Source organism: Corvus hawaiiensis, chromosome 1 (assembly GCF_020740725.1).
Source record: "Corvus hawaiiensis isolate bCorHaw1 chromosome 1, bCorHaw1.pri.cur, whole genome shotgun sequence".
NCBI classification, from domain to species: Eukaryota; Metazoa; Chordata; class Aves; order Passeriformes; family Corvidae; genus Corvus; species Corvus hawaiiensis.
Genome location: NC_063213.1, coordinates 9,716,695 through 9,734,905, shown reverse-complemented (window position 1 = coordinate 9,734,905; position 18,211 = coordinate 9,716,695). Strand labels below are relative to the sequence as shown.

The 18,211-nt window shown below is 38.8% G+C and overlaps 1 protein-coding gene across 1 annotated transcript in view; it reads right to left on the bottom strand.

The window, feature by feature from the left end:
• Window positions 1-10,958: 10,958 nt before the first annotated feature.
• The window catches only part of DYNC2I1 (dynein 2 intermediate chain 1), a 28,997-nt gene continuing 21,744 nt past the window's right edge, over window positions 10,959-18,211 (bottom strand). Inside the window, exons 18-24 of the mRNA XM_048328249.1 lie at window positions 17,956-18,017; window positions 15,936-15,987; window positions 14,731-14,791; window positions 14,384-14,480; window positions 14,045-14,176; window positions 13,527-13,750; window positions 10,959-12,971 (exon numbers count right to left, since the gene is read on the bottom strand). Of these exons, the coding sequence (XP_048184206.1) occupies window positions 12,800-12,971; window positions 13,527-13,750; window positions 14,045-14,176; window positions 14,384-14,480; window positions 14,731-14,791; window positions 15,936-15,987; window positions 17,956-18,017 (800 nt within the window). The 3' untranslated portion in view covers window positions 10,959-12,799. The remainder of the gene's footprint in view (window positions 12,972-13,526; window positions 13,751-14,044; window positions 14,177-14,383; window positions 14,481-14,730; window positions 14,792-15,935; window positions 15,988-17,955; window positions 18,018-18,211) is intronic.

Here is an 18,211-nt window from a genome sequence, read left to right as displayed (position 1 = left end):
CCACCACACTCTAAAAGTGACCTCCTTTCCTGTGCTCAGCTCCAGAGCTGCTCCCCACTGAGCAGCCACCAGGTCAGGTCCTACCTCTCACTGTCCTCTGTTCCTCAGGCAGAAGTTTCAGAGAAACAAACCAAATCACAATCTCACTGATGGAAATCTCACATGATACTAATGGAAATACCTGGAATTTACTTCAAGTTGTACCCATGCATTTCAGAGATCGTTCCAAAACTACTCACCATCACCTGTTTTGCTGCATTTGTATGAAAACTGGGTAAAAAAGTCCTTCCTGTAGTTTCTCCCTTCATGTTACAAGACATGTGCAGCCAAGACATCACACAGCAGCATTTTATGTGCACAAGTAAGTTTAACTAAAAGCTTTGAAAGTGAAACTTGAAGAGAAACCAGAAAGAGTGAGCTGTGCAGGTCCAGTAGAAAATACTGTTAGGTGACTGTTGGCACCTTGACAGGTCTGCACACCTCTCATGATCTTGTACGTGTTGGTGGCACCTTTAAAATGGCACAAAATTCACTGAAACGCTTTTGAAATTCTTACGTGCTTTTACCTGCCCACCTCTTCTGCTTTACCCATACTCAAGGAAAATAGTTTTTTCTGTCTCTCTCCAATTTATCACTTTTTTTTTCCGTCTCAAGATCATTAAATGAAAGATAGTTGTCTTAAATTTTGAATTGTGAACATGTTCTGCTGGCTCTGTTGTCAGTGGCTGCTCCAGAGTTGCACTCAGTGCTCACGCTGAAACAGAAAGAGATGGCAATAATCCAAGCAAAGTCGCTGCAGGAGGCACCACAGGGAGCTGACAGCCACCATTCCCAAGGAATGGCTCCTCTGCCAGCAGGCATCATGCTGGCCCCTCCACCTCCTCGAAACACCTCCATTCTCAAGCATTTGAAAATCACATAATAAACATTAATGAGTACTGTCAACCAGCTTCCTTCCTCCTCGAGATCAGCTTGCATAGTATTGAAAATATTTTGAGGTAATTTCATCGTAACAACACGTTTAATTACTTCAGACATTTTGGAGTGTGGGTTTCAGCACAATTAATTGCTCTATGTTATTCCACTTACTCATGACAGTGACACAATTTTTGGTGATAAAAGGTTCTTAATCACAGCTTACTTGGTAGGCAAGTGCAAAGAAAGAGCAGCTGTCATCAGAGAAAAAAGCAGCACAAATCCTGCCTGTCTGAGATTGCAGATGAAGGAAGCCACACATGTGAAACCAGACCGTGAAGTAGCCCCTCTCCACCTGTACATGCTGCTTCTTCCCCCGCACTCCAGCTGCAGAGGCTGGGAGGAGGAAAACACCCATCCAAGGGGAGTTTGAAGCTCCTTCCCTGTGTGTTCTCTGATGGTTGAACCAGTGCTGGCCCCAGGAGCTAAAGACAGGTGTGTTCTGAGAGCAGACAGGGGATTAAAGCATTCTTTAGCAATCCTGAAGTTAAAAGCAGGTTGTGAGTACCCGGGTAAGCCAGGCCCAGTGCATTAAACAGATGGTGTCCATCTCTTTGCAGAACTCTTCATCCTGACCCTGGGAACTGCTCCTCAGCTGCCTCTGAGCTGCCTCCATGGTCCCTTCTTGCCTTCTCTCCTGGCCCTCACAGGGCACAGACTGTCTCTCACCCAGCAGTAGCTGAGTCTGAGATGCTGTCCTCCATCCATACTGTGTACCTTTCCCTCAACTCCAGGTTTCCCCATACTGCAAACTAACAATTCATCTTTCCAGGAACCTTATTAGCCAGGACATAAAAGCACAAACTATTTTAATTAAGTATCGATGATTAGGATTTCTTGACTCTTGTTATGTCAAGTAATGAATTGGATCCAAGCACATAGCCATGTGCCAATTTTGATTTTAGATTATTTAGTGCCTGTCAGGACTAAAGTTTTGCTAAGAAGTTTTATGTTGTTCCCAACTGAATTTACTCCTTATGTTTCTTACTGGAATATTTATCTCCACCAGTTCACGGTCAGTATTCTTTGACTGCTTCTATTACCAGTAAGTGTCCATCTCCTGGTCAAGACTGTGCATTTGCTCTTTGATTATGGATTTTCCTGTTTCTTACAGATAGAAAGCTAAAGTGATCACCTCAGCCCAAACAAAACTGACCAAGGAATGTGAAATTAAATCCCTGTGACTGTCTCTTGTCCCTGAAAATCATGCAGGGATACACAAGAAAGGATGGCAATGGAATTGGGGTCAAGTTAATACAACAGGCATTTCTATCCCCTCCTAGAAAGGACACTGCCCCCAAAACCTCATATCCTTTACAGCAGCACAGATGTGCAGCCAAAGCTGACATGGTTCACCATCCAAGGATGTCTGGATGGGTAATGGAGTACCAGTGGGTTCTTCCATGCAGGTTGAGTGGAAGAAGTTCCAGTAGAGCTGCACTACTGATAAGCCATTAGATTGTGCCACTTCTTTACAGCTATTCCAATGCTTCTCACACTTTATTATCATTTTAATAAATGGAAATAATGCAAACACAGAAACTCAGAGGTGATAGGCAGGGCTTTTTTATCTGTGCTCTTTTATGTAACCCACCCTTAATGCTGAAGATATCCATGTGGTATCCATAATGTATGTACCTCCTGAGGCTGCAACACTGAGCTGGCAACAGCCAGTGTTTTGCATGGGGTACCCATCACTTACTATTTCCAACTGAGGCTGAAGTATCGCAGGCAGGAGCTTTCCTGTGGCAGAGCAGCAGCCCATGCCAGCCTCCACTCAGTGCTGCTGGGCATAATTTAGGAGAGAATGAACAGGATATATTGTGAACATCCAACAAAAGTCATGTTCAAGCTTTGCTCAATGGCCCAGATGCAAAAGGCTGCCACCACTGCTAGCCCAGGGATAAAGTTTCAGGCATGAGGCACAGTTAAATGAGCAGATCTGAGGAGGGACCTCTCCCTCACCCCAGAGACAGAGGCTTGTGAGCTTGGGTAGATGCCTGAAAATTAAATACCTGTAACCTCAGGGGAAAAGACAAAAGGTATTTAGGGCCTTAACACAGTAATATTTGGAAAATTCTGGATTTGCTAATGATTCGTAGTGGAACATAGAGGTTTTATCTTTCCAGCTGGGTATGGAAAAACACTGAACATCTGTTATGGAATTCAGCAGCAGGCTGAAAGCATAAGCTTTTCATTGAGGTGAAAAAACCAGAATTTTTCCATGTGCCATTTGCAAATCAGAATGGCAAATCCTGATTAACCTCACAAAAGTTGCATCGTCCAAATTCTCAGGCACACTTTTTATCTTTTTGGACAACTTAATTTATTCACCTACTTATTTTCACTGATGTCAAAGTATTGGGAACTGAAATAAGCAAGATCCAAAACCGTAAGAGGGTAGAATTTTGTCACTGTAGCTGTGTGGAAGGAGAGGGCAGACCATATCTTAGAGGGTTGCTGGCATCATTTAGACAGGCTGTGAGGATGGTTGGAAGATGCTGTGGAAAGAAAACTGACAGGTTTGGGACTAGCCTGACAGGTGGGATGGTGGTACAGAATGTGCTGGAATGAGAAGGTGGGCAAGGAAGTGAAAGGTGGAATGAAGCCAAAAAAAGGAGGCGAAACTATTGAGTGTGAACAAAGAAAACTGCTGTCCAGATGAGAGAATAATAGATAACCAGCACACACTGAATATGTTGAGGAAATAGACAAAGAGCTGAATTCTGCCAAGCCCAGCACCAGCCCCTCTCAGAGCTTGTGCCTTTCAAGGCCACCAATAGCCATAGGTCCTGATCAGTCAGCGCCTCCCACCTTGTCTTGGTCCTTGCATTTATGCAGAACTAGAGGAAGGGAGACTGGTAGAATTCTATGTTTATTTTCTACTTATTTGTAGGTATTTTGTACTTATTTTTCATGGGTGTGTACACCGTTACAGCAGCATATTCATATTGCTCAAACACCTGTGCTTAATTATTTTCACAGGCTCACAACTGGGTGGTTGGAAAAACAGATCCAATCAGCAGGGATGACTGTGCTGTTCTGGATGAGTCTTTTAAGGCAGCTGTTTCCATGGTGTTTAAGCATTAAATACAGTAAGTGACATTCCTGAAGCTCCTTGCAAGGCAGCTGGAGTTGAAAACATAAGGACTTTTATTCAGATGATGGTCAGAAGTTTATAAGGCAGATGGAAGACAGACTAGCAATTCCATGATGTCCTTATGCATGATCCAGAACTGCAGTGTTTTGTATCTATGTATCTGTCAACACACATTTCACTGAACTCTAGAACACTCTGCAGGCAACTTTTTTATTTGCATATATCTGCTGATCCTTGAATCAACCTGGATAAAATATTTCCCCTTGCTTTCCTTCCTGTTGTTGATCTCATTCTATGTTAGAGGAATTTTTTAACAAAATGTTAAGCAATGCTATTGCTACTATCGCGAATTGATAGATGTGCTCTAATGCAAACAGCCTGTGAGACAATCCCTGTGCTTTTGACAACATTTTGAAGGCGTCACAGTGATTGTTAAGTAGTCCATTAGGGATGTTCTAGTTTTTAAAATGTATTGATTTAAATTATGTATGTTAATGTACCTATCAACATTACAAATGTCATTTGCAGCAAACTGCTTATAATATATGAATGATAAGCCATAAATAATAACTGCTGCTGTAAATTAAATTACTTGATTAAGCTGCAAAGATGCACTCTAATTTGGAACAGAAAATTACTTTCAAGTAATTTCAGCAGCTGATAATTCTTTTAGAGTAGCAGAGTTTTATGAGCCATAGTCTTCTTCACGTCAGGCATCAAACTTTCTGATGGATTTTGCCCACTTACATGGGTGGTTGGGTTTTGCTGTGCCCTGAATGCAATGGATGTGACAAAATAGTGAGTGACAACAATTTTAACCAAAATATGAAAGTGCTTTAAATCAAATACATGAACTCTTTTCTGATAGAACGTGAATAACCTTTGGTTGGGTGTCAGCAAGAGTAAAGATCATAGAAGGGCCTTAATTTCGAAAGACATGAGAGACAGCCTCCAAAGGAGTTACAGGTACTTTGGAATTTTTTAATAGGCACAAATAAAGAATGGTATTATAAAACCTCCAAAACCTTCAGCAGAATTTAATATGAGGCTCTGAAATAAAAACTGAGTAGATATGCAAAGCTTAAGCTCTTCTCCCAGCACATCTTACATTGCTGGTATAGTAGATTAGATTCTGGATGACTTTCAATAGATAGAATAACTCACAAACGTACCCAAAAGCTGCTTTGATAGTTTGCATGTACCTAAGTGGAAAGGGGTGAAGTTGTGGGAGAGTTCTGGAGAGCTTGTGTTCAAGGAGAAGAGAGCCTTTTCTGTATATCTCAAATGAAGTAGTGCACCTGCCCTAGAACCACAGAGTAAAACCTGTGACTGTTAAGGCACATGTAACTGCTCAAGGCTTATTTGGAGCTCAGGGCAGTGGTAGCACTGCTGTATATCCATTAGGAGACTCCTTCTCAAACCTTCTTGGCCTAAGGACACCCTAGACACTTGCTGGGGCAGGTAGATGCCTCAGGGATTGTTACACAGTGTGATAGTGGAGTTCGTAATTTGTGGACTTTCCCTTTACAAGGCAAGGGCACACCAGCAATGGTTCATCTGGGCTGGATGAGCAATCAGATTTCTCATTACAAAGTGACAACAAAAAGACACTGATAAATGAAATATAAAACCAATTCAACTTTAAGCCTGGTGGGTACTTCTAGTTGTCTGGGTGCATTTTTAAAAAAATAATCCAGTATTTCTAAATGTCCCAGCTATTGTAACTGGGGCTTGGGGTTCACCTCTTTCTTCTGAGTTCTTCCACTAGATCTCAACTTAGACATTTGTTGCTCTGAAAGCCAGTTTCTAGGTACTTCTGGTGTGGGTTGGTTTTTTTCCCCTTTACTCTATAAATGCAAATGCCAAGGGATGGTGTGATCATGCATCACAGGATGAGGAAGGATTCAAAGTGTTTCAAGTAAATGGGACTTGCTTGTTTGATCTCTCAACCTGATATTACAAAATCATTCAACGGCAGGATTTGGTTTTTTAATTATATTCTGATTTCTCCTCTGCTGGGTCTGGTTGGGCAGAGGTATCTGAGTTCTAGATATAGAGATACATATAAATATATGTTTATATTATTCAATTAGTATTTATATTTAAAACTTCCATTGATTGATAATTCCCATATTCCTTTCTCATGTCAATATTTTACAGCTGTATTTGAAAGTGTGTTTTAAAGACAAGATAACTGTCCATGGTCTTTGGTTCTTTCTTAGGAGTTGAATGATGTCACTGTTCTCCATGAGCATTTGATTCCAAGGATCAATACTGACAAATACCAATCCATAAACTGTGGGGTTTTCCCTGCAATTTCCTACAAACTGGTTAAGGGTCAATTTAACCCAAGAGCTGCCAGCTGCTGATGTGTTACACCCTGCCTCATTCTGAGAGTCCAAGTTTCACCTGAAAGGATTCAAAAGGGTAATATTATCCTGTAATTTATAATTCACAACCCCAAAGCTTCCCCTGGATCACAGGGCAGCTGTTCTTTGCCAGGTTCTTTGTCTGAGGATTGTAACCCCTCCACTCACTTCAGCAGTCACTTGCCCTGCCCCAGAGCAGTGTTCCTTCCTTTCCTTTGGAAATCCACAGTCTCTCAATGAAAGGCACCTTTCTCAGTTCTCTGGGGAGACCAAACTGGTTGATCTACCACATCACTAGCCTAATTCTATGCCAAAATATGTATTCTGATTTTAAAAGGTGATCACTTTAGGAATGCCAACGTATTCCATTACTGACCTTTACTGGAGTCTAATAGGCTCCAGCTACACTGTGAAAAGGCCAAGGCTCCCAGGCTCTGCTCGAGGCTGATTTCAACCCATACCTACCTTCCTCATCTGAACTAGTGTCTTTGGAGCAGGGTTTGATGCAATTTACTGGTATTCCCAGGCACACCTGCTACAGAAAACACCTTCATAGCTGAAAGTGAGACATTTGAGCCTAAATCATACTCTAAATGCAACTCACCTCAACATAGAGGTGAACATTTGGAAAATTTTCTCTATAAGGAGTGATAAATAGACAAGATACTACGGGAAATACTGATTTTTCTACTTATTTCCCGGTTAAAGTTTTCCTTTTCAGATAATACAACATGTAGGACGTAGTCAGTGAACTGATCAGCCAGCAGGCTTGAAACAGAAGTGTTTATTTATATAGCCTAATTATTTGGTGGGATATATTGCCACAAAATATTTTGGGGACAAAATAAAAATAGTTTTTAAAAGCTATTGGATGAATCACTGGGAAAAAAAAATCCTCCCTTTCTTTTAAGCACTGTGATCTGTTACCATCTGAGTCAGAAAATTCCTCTGCCACCAAGGAATTGCCTTCCAGATTGCCAGAAGCTTGGAAGACATACCATACTTGGAAGAAAAGTGTCATTGCATGTTCCTCTTGCTTCCCCTGTTACTCTGTCTTTTTTCTTCAGCATTTGCTGTTGGCCCATGTGTGTGTGTAAGATCAACCTGGTGGCAGAACATGGCTATTTTCATGTATGGATAGATTTTTCAGAAAGACCTTAAAATTCAGAGATCAGTAATCACACTAAAGAAATGAAGTTTTTTGGTTTAAAAGACATGCATGCAATGATATGAAGAAATGCAGTATATTGTGAAATCCTTACCTTTGTAAAATACGAAAAGAATGCAAATCAGAGCTTAAACAAATGCAAACTACACTGAATGTTTTTGAAGATTGTGGATAGGTAGTTTTCAACTGGACCCCATGCAACACCCACATAATTAGTAACGTATTTGCTTAGGGAATCAGCCTTACAGGACTGCCAAAATGCTAAGTATTGAGCAAGTAAACCAAAAGCCTCAGGGTAAGCAGTAATGGAGTGTCTAACCTATGTCCTGCGTTCCACAGCACCAATGAAGGAATTTCCTTTTACTTAATGTGAATTTCATCATTTTGGGTGAATTAATCTTTAAATGAGGCCCTTTGACACCGTCCCATAATGTGAAAAATAGCTGGATATCTAAAGTAACCTATGTAATCATTAATTTTCTAAGTGAAGGTTAGAAGGGCAGTTTCACATCCATTTTTTCCTTTATCCTATTTTTCTGGTATTAATCAGTCTGTCCTTTGGCTCAACTGCATGGGCATTAAGAGTATCCTATTACCATTGCAAATAAATGGAGCAATCAAAAAAAAAATCTTTTCCACCTACCTCATATAAGCTCTGAGACAAAGACTTTTCTTGGTCACTTATTTCAACGGTGCACTAGAACTTGACTCCCAAATGATTGACAAAAATTATTCTAGATGAGGAAAGTTTATTAAATTTTTCTCTTAATTCTTTGCCCTTATGATATGGCATTGGAAATCTGGGGTTCTGAGTTCAGTCATGGTAATTCACAACTTTATGTAACTCACTGTAAGGGTTCACCGTTTGATTCTGCTATTTAAAAATTATAGCAAAGTCTGATTGTGGACTTTCAGATTGTTCTCTAAGCCTCTGGAAGAATTCCTCTATCACCCTAAATAATACTTTTCTACCAAGTCTCTCATCTTCTCTCTCCCAAGAGGTATTAAGTGGATTAAAAATGTGGCCTTTAAAATACGCCTAACAAATTGCTGCGTTATGCCTCTTTGTTTTTCTATAACGGAGAGAGAAAACATTGCAGTTGGAGTTAAAGGCAAGTTATGAAATCCCTGACGTGCAACAACTGTGGTTGTTGTGGTGGAGATGAGTTGAGTAGTTTTTCCTGGTCACAAGACAGACAATGTAAAAGAGGGAGAGCAGTGAAATTATCAGCTGGTGAAGCTTTTGGCTAAATACTGTAGCACTTCAAGGCCTGACTAAAAAGACTAATAATATAGTCTACCTGTTTTTTATTTATTGTGTTGAACCTATTCAGCAGCAACAGATTGTCTGACGTGTGCATGGGATTAGTTTCAAGTGGAGCTGTTATATTTCAGACTCCTAAAAGCAAAACCTACTGGACATCTGGGAGAAAAGGGCAGCAAATATATCACAAAATTTAATGAATCCAATGGAAGTAAGGGTTCAACTAAAGGTGAAAAATAATCATGTTTAAGTGTCAATGGGTAGTATAGGCTATTACTCTACTGCTTTACTCCTGCTTTTAATAGGGTATCATTGCAATTTTCAATTGGGTTGCACCAGAAAAAAAATGGGAAATAGAGCCCTTAGGCTGTTTTAATTTATAATAGGATATAAATTATTTGGAGCTGAAATTCCATCAGTTTAATGGCACAGTGTCAAAAAGTTTAAGCTACATCCACAAAAAATACAGATTTTTCTAACTATGTGCAAATATTAGTGCTTTTGAGTCTGTATTTGACACTATGTCAGTAACCAATATGAAGAAAAAAACCAGATTTGCTCATGCTCAAAGTCAAGCCCATCAATGCTATCAAACAATCTGACTTGTCTGCCTCCCTCCTCACAGCTGAGGAGGCTCAGAAACACAGACAAACAAGCAACTGTCTGTAAATAGAAGATAATAGAAGCTAATAATGAAAATATGGCTCATTAGACATTTCCCTGTCATGGTATCTTCACAACTTTTCCTGGTTTGCATTTCATGACTGATGGCCACACTCTGGTTACATCCTAAATGAATTCTACATAGGCTATTCCAACAGTCTCCACAATTTAATGACACTTCAGTATTTGCTTTAGTCCTGCCAGTTTCTACACCTAGAATAGTCCTAGATGGACTTTCCAACTCCTCAGGGAAAAGCTTCTATTTTTACAATTTAAATGTGTTCCGGTAAAAATATTCCAGCTTTCAGAATATTCCCTTCTTATGGAGGCTACAAAGTGCCTGTATCCTTCAATATGACTTAATTAAATGACAGCTATGATTAATTAAGGCAAAATTGCATTGGGTAGGATGGTCACCTTCAGTACAACTAAAAAGAAATGTTCTGGGACAAAGAAAGAGTCATTCTATTCCAGTTCTCCCAAGATCTGCTGCAAATGCAGGCTGACAGCTTAATAAAAGCATTTCTAAACAGTTGTATGAAATCAGCCATCTGATTCAAGAATTCTGTTCCTCGGTTAGCTTACTATTGAGCTACTGAAAACTTGATTTTCCCATCTGTGAGATGACAAAATTGAATGAAAACAGTATTAATATTTATGTTCTAAATAGAAAAGGCTTTCAAAGCACATTCATAAAGTGGAAAATAAAACTTTTTATCCAAAATGTTCTGGCCTCTTGCAAATTTCAAATTTAGCAGCCTTGCTGGCAGGATTTGTTGATTTAAGAGCAAGTGATCATATTTTATAACGGTTATTAATATAGGTTAACTTTTATATCATTTGAATGGTCTCTATTATGTGGATAGTTAATTTCAACTACAGTTCATACTATCATGAAAATGTATTTCAAAATTGCCCACAGGTGGGAAAAAAATATGTTTATTGGGTCTGGTTGAAATGTTTCGTGATGGCAATGTTTATATCCTACATAAAGATCATGCAACAGAACGTGTGTGCATATGAACACATAACACAGGTACCAGTAAAAATTATATGGATATGAAAATACAGCGAACTTTTTTTCATAAGAGTCTCATTCCTAATTAATCATGTTACCTTCTTATGAATAAAATCCAATACCCTTATAGAACTTGACAATCATTAGAAGCAGCTGATGCAAAATTAAACGTTTTGTTTGAAACAATTTCTTAAATCTTTATGCATGGAATTGCCTGCAAATACTTACCCCTTTTCTGATATATGCTCCAAAAATGGTCATATCAAAATGTCCAACTGCTAAGACTGCATGGCCTGCACTCTAATGACCTGCATTTACCCATTGAGAGAACATGCACAAAAAGGAGCAACTTCCACACACTTTTTTCTCACATTCTTGTAACAACAACTGTCAGCCCAGGATGCTTTCATTATAACTTATATTTTTACATTAGTTTCCAGTTCAAGAGAGAAAAATCCTTTAGGCAAGAAGCATTGGCCCAATGCAGGAACTGACTCTCCAGGCAGTACAAGCATAAAATAATAGAATATTTGGACATTTGAATTCAAGGATACCTAACAACAGCTGCTCAAAAGTAGTGACAGGTACTTCTGTGCAAAGCCTGACACTATTTTTTCCTTTTTGCATATTGAAAAGGCCCACCACAACTGCACACAGCACAAGGCAGGAAACCCCCAAACATCTCCTTACAGTTGCCATGTACAGAACTGGGTACAGCAGAGAAAATTAAGAATGGGAAGTCCTGAAAGTGATGAAACTATAATAGATTTCTTTCAGAATACTACTATAATCGATCTTCAAGTGTGGGGATGGAGCGGTGGAGTGTGTGGAGTGTGTATCTCTCACTTTGGGATGGAAAGAGTGAGAGACTTGGGGTGGTTTGTTTACTATGGGTGTCAATAGAGATGCTCTGCTACCTTACTGGAAAAAATGCCTTGCCCTTTCTTCTTTATCTGCATTACTAAAGCTATTCTAATTTAACCTGTAGGGTATACGACTGTCAGCAATGAAGATAAGGAGGGTCACTTGTGTTTATGGACATTAAAAAAAGCCCACAGCTAACCAAGGAACTAGGATTGCAAAAATGTTATATGAAATATTATTTTCTCCAACAGTTCTTTGGGCTCTCCTTATTTGTGCAATGGACAACAACAGACTCACTGCTGAAGCGATGGATGTTGTTCTTGTAAGGCACTCATTTTTTACTGCTGTGACTTGGCACCATCATGTGGTCACTTTGAGTTTTCTCAATTTAAGTAACAATTTAAATAGAAAAACGTTTGCAATTAATTAATTTGAATTTACAAAATATTTTGATCTATTTTAGAAGGAGACAGTACATATATATACATCTGTTCACTAAATACTGAATACATTGTCTTCCAATTGTCTTTGTCTTCACCGAATCAGAGCTTGTTTAATCAATGAGGTTTTATTCATGTTCTTTAAGCCAGGTTTTGTTACGTTACAAAAGACATTTTCAGTGCATCATCTGGGTCCAAACCTTACCAAGAGAGTACAAAAATCAGTACCATATTATAGACAGCTGTCCTCTTCCTCACTACAAGAGCTTTGGAAATTATATGCAGAATTAAACAGGTAAGTATGTTCTGGTTTACATCAGAAATCCCAAAGGATTTAGCATTTCAGTAAATCTCCCAGGCATACTGTTCACATAGTTCGATCCAAACAGGGAGTGTACATGTCAGAACCTGAGTTAGTCAGGTATTCCCTTTGCAGTTTCAGGGTCAAAATCAGAAGATAGAGATGTGTGATGTTAATTTTTATTTTGATATGTTTGCATAAGGTCTTTAGGTAGACACATGAAAGTTTTACCAAGAATTAATGTTTAAGAGCCCCAAAGGTGGAAACCTCCCCACATCCAGGTTGTACAAAAATACAACTTCATGTTTGTCAAAGAATTGCTGTGATTTCCTTCAGAGTGGATTAATGAGAATCAGCAGTGCAATTTATAGGAATGTATTCTCGCTATTTTTAAAAAATATATGTACATCTAGAGTACTTTCAATAATGAAACACAACCATCATATTTTTGAGTACAATAATGGTAAATTTGATTCTGTTATTTTTATGATAAAATATATTGTTTCAATTGAAATATTGTATTGATAGTCTTTAAAATATATACAAGTTATATACAAATACAAAATTACATTACAAACCTTTTAATTTAAGTCAAAAATAAACTACACATTTTGCAATAAATTGTACAACCCTGTTTCTAAAAAGACTGCAATAAAATAGAATGCAGTTTGTCAGATTCCTCAGGCTGAGGTAATGCCCACTTCTTCTTTACATACTGAATGTCTATCTGTCCAGATTCCTTGGCCAGCACGATGCCTAACAATCCATTTGCTTTTTCTGGCTCTCCCAGCAGAGCCATAGTTACAACCCTGAAATCAGAAGAAGAGGGGAGTGTTCTTTAATTGAGGCAAAATAAATAGAAATTGGTGCTTTTGAACATGTTTGTATCAGGTTACTTATAGTCAACTCAATTATTCTTCTTTTCTGCTCAAGTGCCAGCATGTTTTTTAGCTTTTCACAAGTTGCAAACATTTAATGTAAATATAACATGCAATTCTTCCCCCATTCATTTCATCATCAATTTCTAATCATGGTTGAAAATTATTTCAAGCTTGTAAAAATGAACAATGTTTGATGGCATTTTCCAGTACAGTGTAACAAATTTAAAAATTGTAATACTTTCTCCAAAAGCTAGCAGTGTGTTGCTACAGTTTACAAGGATACAAGGAAAACTTTCAGTTTGAGGGATATTCATCAAGGCTAACTTTTGCCTAGGGAAGACAGTCAAAATTTAGCTCGCTGTAGTTTGTTTCCACACCTTTGGTAGTTCACAAAATAGAAAAGCAAATTCTAATGACCATTTAAAGTCAAGTAAAAAACCCCATACAACAATATTAATATTTTGTTAAAAAGAGAGCACTTACTTCTCTGATGGGATAGTCTGCTTTGCCACAGGCAACAAATCATTTTCCAGAAGATCCCAAATGTAAATATTGGATGATGCATCCAGGGCAAAGAACACAGCAGGTCTTGTCAAAGCCCACTGCAGGGCAATAATTGGCTGGCCCTTTGTGCTGTCATTCCACTGCATGAGGGGGTACTCTGATGTCATCTGGTGTAATCTAATACTTCCATCTGAACAGCCAACCTATGCCATAGTAAAAAAAAAAATACCTTCAGGAACAAAACAAACTAAGCAAGATATAAAAAGCGGTGTTTAGGTACACGGCTTACTGGTGGACTTGGCAGTGATGGTTTAAGGGTGGGACTTGATGATCTTGGGGGTCTTTTCCTAACCTAAATGATTCTATGATTCTATGATCTTTTTTGTCATCCTTCATTGGAAGATTGGAATCAGTGAGGTAAATCAACTACCACATCTAGTTTAAATACATCAAGCAAGCGCTTAAAAAATGAAACTTCTATTAAAATGTTTTCATACCAAAAAAAGTGGCTTTCCAAAAGGGAAGAAATCAATTGCAGTGATGCTTATTGATCTCAGTCTGCTCTCCTGAGGCCTGAATAGCCTTGGAACAACTTTTAAATCATGTCTTGTACCATGGCCTACCAGACCCTATGAACAATATAAAGAAAATTAATTAAACAAAAGTTGCATTATTGGTATAACAGGAAAAAGTTAAATAATTCACAGAGCTCCTACTTCAAAAGATGCTTACTAGCTAACAAATTTTAATAGCTAACAGATATTAATAATAGGCTCAAATTATAAATTTTAAAAACAAAAATTCAACAACAAGATGAATTCCAGCATGCTACTCACAATGTTTGTTCCAACAATGAAGTGATTGGGATTAGAAGACAGGAATTTAATAGTCAGTGTCTGCAGCATTCTCTGGCTAATATCCTTTGGGAAAAGGCTGAGGAAAATGGCAAAGGCAAAAGATGACACTAACACAGGAAATTGTCTCCTAAAGCTGTGCAAGTTCACACAGAAACTCTTGATCTAAAATGTCTATGTCTAGATCTATGAAGAAACGTGTATTAAAAACCCCTCACAAACAGAAAATAATGTTAAATGTATCTTATGTAACAGCAAATTAGTAAAGTATAGGAAAAATAAGCTTTGTGAGATACATATGTAAAATTGAAATGTCCCAGTTTTCTTACCTGTTATTCAATTCCACAGTAGAGCTATGTACTAACTTCACTTTCCCTCCAGGAACTAAACCTAAAATTATACAAAATTATTATTTGAACTGATTTAAGCACTTTGAATTAAGAAAAGTGCAATAAATAAATCGTAAGGTAATATGCTTCAGAATTCAAATCTGAAGAGTCACAATCTTTGACAGAAATAGAAACATAGTTTCTTTTTTTAAACATGTTTCTTTTTCAGCACTTTGTAAGACCCAATTCTAGCAATGGTTAAAAATGCACATTTATGTTACTTGGATCCTTGACAATGTATTATAGTAATGAGATACTGCAATAATGCACCATAAAGTTGGTCTGTGTTACTTGCTAGTAGAGAACAACATAAATTCAAATCCTTCAAAGACAAGAATTTTTTGAAGCGGAAAAAATATTTTACTGCTGGTTGCAATAGAACTGTATCAACACATGACCATAACTTTAAAATGTACCTCTCCACAGACATAATACCCAGCTTCAACAGCTTAATATAGCCTGACTTTGCCCATGAGCTTACAGAAACTGATCAAAAATTCTAGTTTGCTAGCATTGCTTCATTGTTTATTGATGTATTTTCAAATGTACAAGGATTTTAGTCACAGCCTTTTCCAGTTAGGTAAGCATGTAAGTGTAAATTTGTTTAAAGAACAAAGAATGTAATTTTCTTCATTTGCATAACTCAAAAAGGGTGGAATGGACTTAGTTCTTCCATTTGTTCACAGAAAATTTTTCTCACACTAAATTAAGTATCTTACCTACAAAAGACCTTTCAGGACAATTCTCAGAATGGAGACACAAGCAACAACAAAAGCATTATAACAGGTCTGTTTAAAACTAGAGTACAAAAAGGAGGACCAAAGACATAGAATTCCATATTCTTCGAAAAAAAAGCTGTTGACAACACAAAAAACTGCTTTGACATTATAAGAAATGTGGCTGTCTAGTGGCAATTACCAATACAAAATTAGCAGATGAGATTTAGATAGCAGTGAAAATGATTCTCATTATACCTAAACAACAACCTCAAACATCAGCTATGAACTATTCAGAATTAATCTTTTTCTCAATAATTTTTCCTTCTTCTAAACTACTTCTTGGCATCAGTGACTCTTCCTTTCTCTTTTTACTTCATAGGCTCAAAACCGGAGCATTTTATTCTACCTCTAATGTACAGTACTCACCTAAGTCAGTTTGTGACCCAGCTAGATCCACTTTTTGTAATTCAACAACTACCTGAAAGGTCAATATTTAACATTAATAAGCAATCAATATGTACCGGACTTCGAAGTTTTTTAAGCAGTTGTAATAGTAATAACTCTAATGTAATAGAAACAGCAATAACTCTAAAGGACTGTTTGGAGAGACAGGTTTAACATTACAGGTAGATTCTCTCTTCCCTGTCAATGTCTGCAATTCTAAAAATAGCTTCACATGCATGCTGGATGTTCCCTGATGGGAAGCAGAATATGGAAAGCTACATTCTACACTTAATTGCTAGTTGGCATCTTGTTGGTTTGGTCAGTCACAAAAAAACCTCTCACTAAACAAGGAATTGTAACACATTCCCTGTGCTTTCCACTACACATGAAATAAAAAGGGTAGATCAGTTGGCTTGAATCTGTTACTACTAAAGTGTTGGGGTTTTAGGAGCTCTCTTGGGGTTTTTTTCTGTTAAAGGAATTTTCCCCATTCGTGTTGCTAGGGGAGCAAATGGCTGGGTACTTCAGAAAAACAAAAGAGCTGGCCATGAGGTGGGGCGCATCTGGCTACTCTTGTTTCACCTGGGTGTGTGGGCAGTCGGTCTCAGCATTTGGACAGAGAGAGAGGCTGCTTTCTTCAGCTGCTTTTCCTTCTGCTGGAGAAACCCCAGGAAAATGCAGCCCACCTTCCCTGCCCCGCTGGGAGCTGGGCCGTGGCCGCCCTGCCCCGCTGCTGCTTCGAGCCTTTGCTACGCTGTAGCCGTGCTCACCCTGCCTGCCCAGACCTCCGGGGGGGTTCCCTGTTTGGATACACCTCATCTGCCACCCGGGATTTGTGCTCGTCCCTGCTGTTCCAGCCTGCTGTTCCAGCCTGCTGTCCCCGAGGGTCCGGCCGGACACCGGGATCGGCTGCCCAGGGGTTTGTGAAGCCTTTGTTCCATCCCTTCCCGGGATCCCAGGGCACCGGTGCTGCGTGCTCCCCGAGCTCGCTCCGGAGCGCCCCCTGCAGCCGCGGGGGAACCATCGCACCTGCCCTGCTCACCGGGAGCCGCCAGCGCCCCTGCCGGCTGCGAGCGGAACTGCACCCGAGGGGAAAGGGCCCGACAGCCGAGAAGGCTGGCACTGGGTTTGTGATTGTTTGCTGCTACTGCCATGGTTATTGCTGTTTGTTTGACTGGTTATACACACATAGATACATAATAGTAAAGAACTGTTATTCCTATTTCCCACATCTTTGCCTAAAAGCCCCTTGATTTCAAAATTTTAATAACTAGGAGGGAAGGGGGGTTGCATCTGCCATTCTAAGGGGGGCTCCTGCCTTCCTTAGCAGACACCTGTCTTTCAAACCAAGACATAAAGTTACTAAAGTAATTAAAGTTAAGGCTTTAAGGAACTTGATTACTGGCACAGAGGTGAAATACTTTTATGCCTTATCATTCACAGGTTCAGCAGCTGGGCCAAAGCTGCATCAGGAAAAAAGCCACTGAAAACATGTGACAGAAAAGTTGTCAGGACAGTAATTAAGGGCAGCAGGCCTGGTGCTTTCCTGACCATCATATTTTAGGCAACGAAATTTTATCTTCTGATTTTCACTTTTTATCTCTTGAATATTTGTTTTATATAAATTATGAATTTAATTCCTCCCCTACATTCAGTACAGTCTTTGACACCACTGTGATTCTGAAATAAAGTAGGTGGGTGAAAGAGGACTGAGAACGATTAATCAACTAATAGAAATATGTGAACATATTTTTATGAAGCAAAACTACTGATTGCCTTTTTTCATGAATTCATGTACCTGTTAATACTTTTGCCTAAAGATAACATTAGGGAGTCAGATCAAAACTTTTGAGTAGAATTCCAACAGAATGGTTAGTGTTGCTGTACTTTTCAGGGAGGCAGTTCTCATAAGAAATTCTGAATTTGTTATATTGTTAAATTGTTATATTTGAAGTATTTTATTACACATTATACTCTCTCTTTTCATACATGTATTACTCACCCACATATTGAGGATTCCATTTTCATCCATTGAAGCTATCTGAAATGGAGGGCCTGACATTTCTAAGGAAGGAATGGCAACAATTTATATTCATACACTGACCTTGCTCCTGAACAGTATCAAAGGATTTGAAACATTTCCTACATGAATACACCCTCTGAAACTTCTACAGTCCTCTCAGCTGCATAAAAAGGCAAAGTGCCCTAATTCTACTGAAGGGGAAAAAAGGCATGAAACTTTCTTTATTGACAGCGTG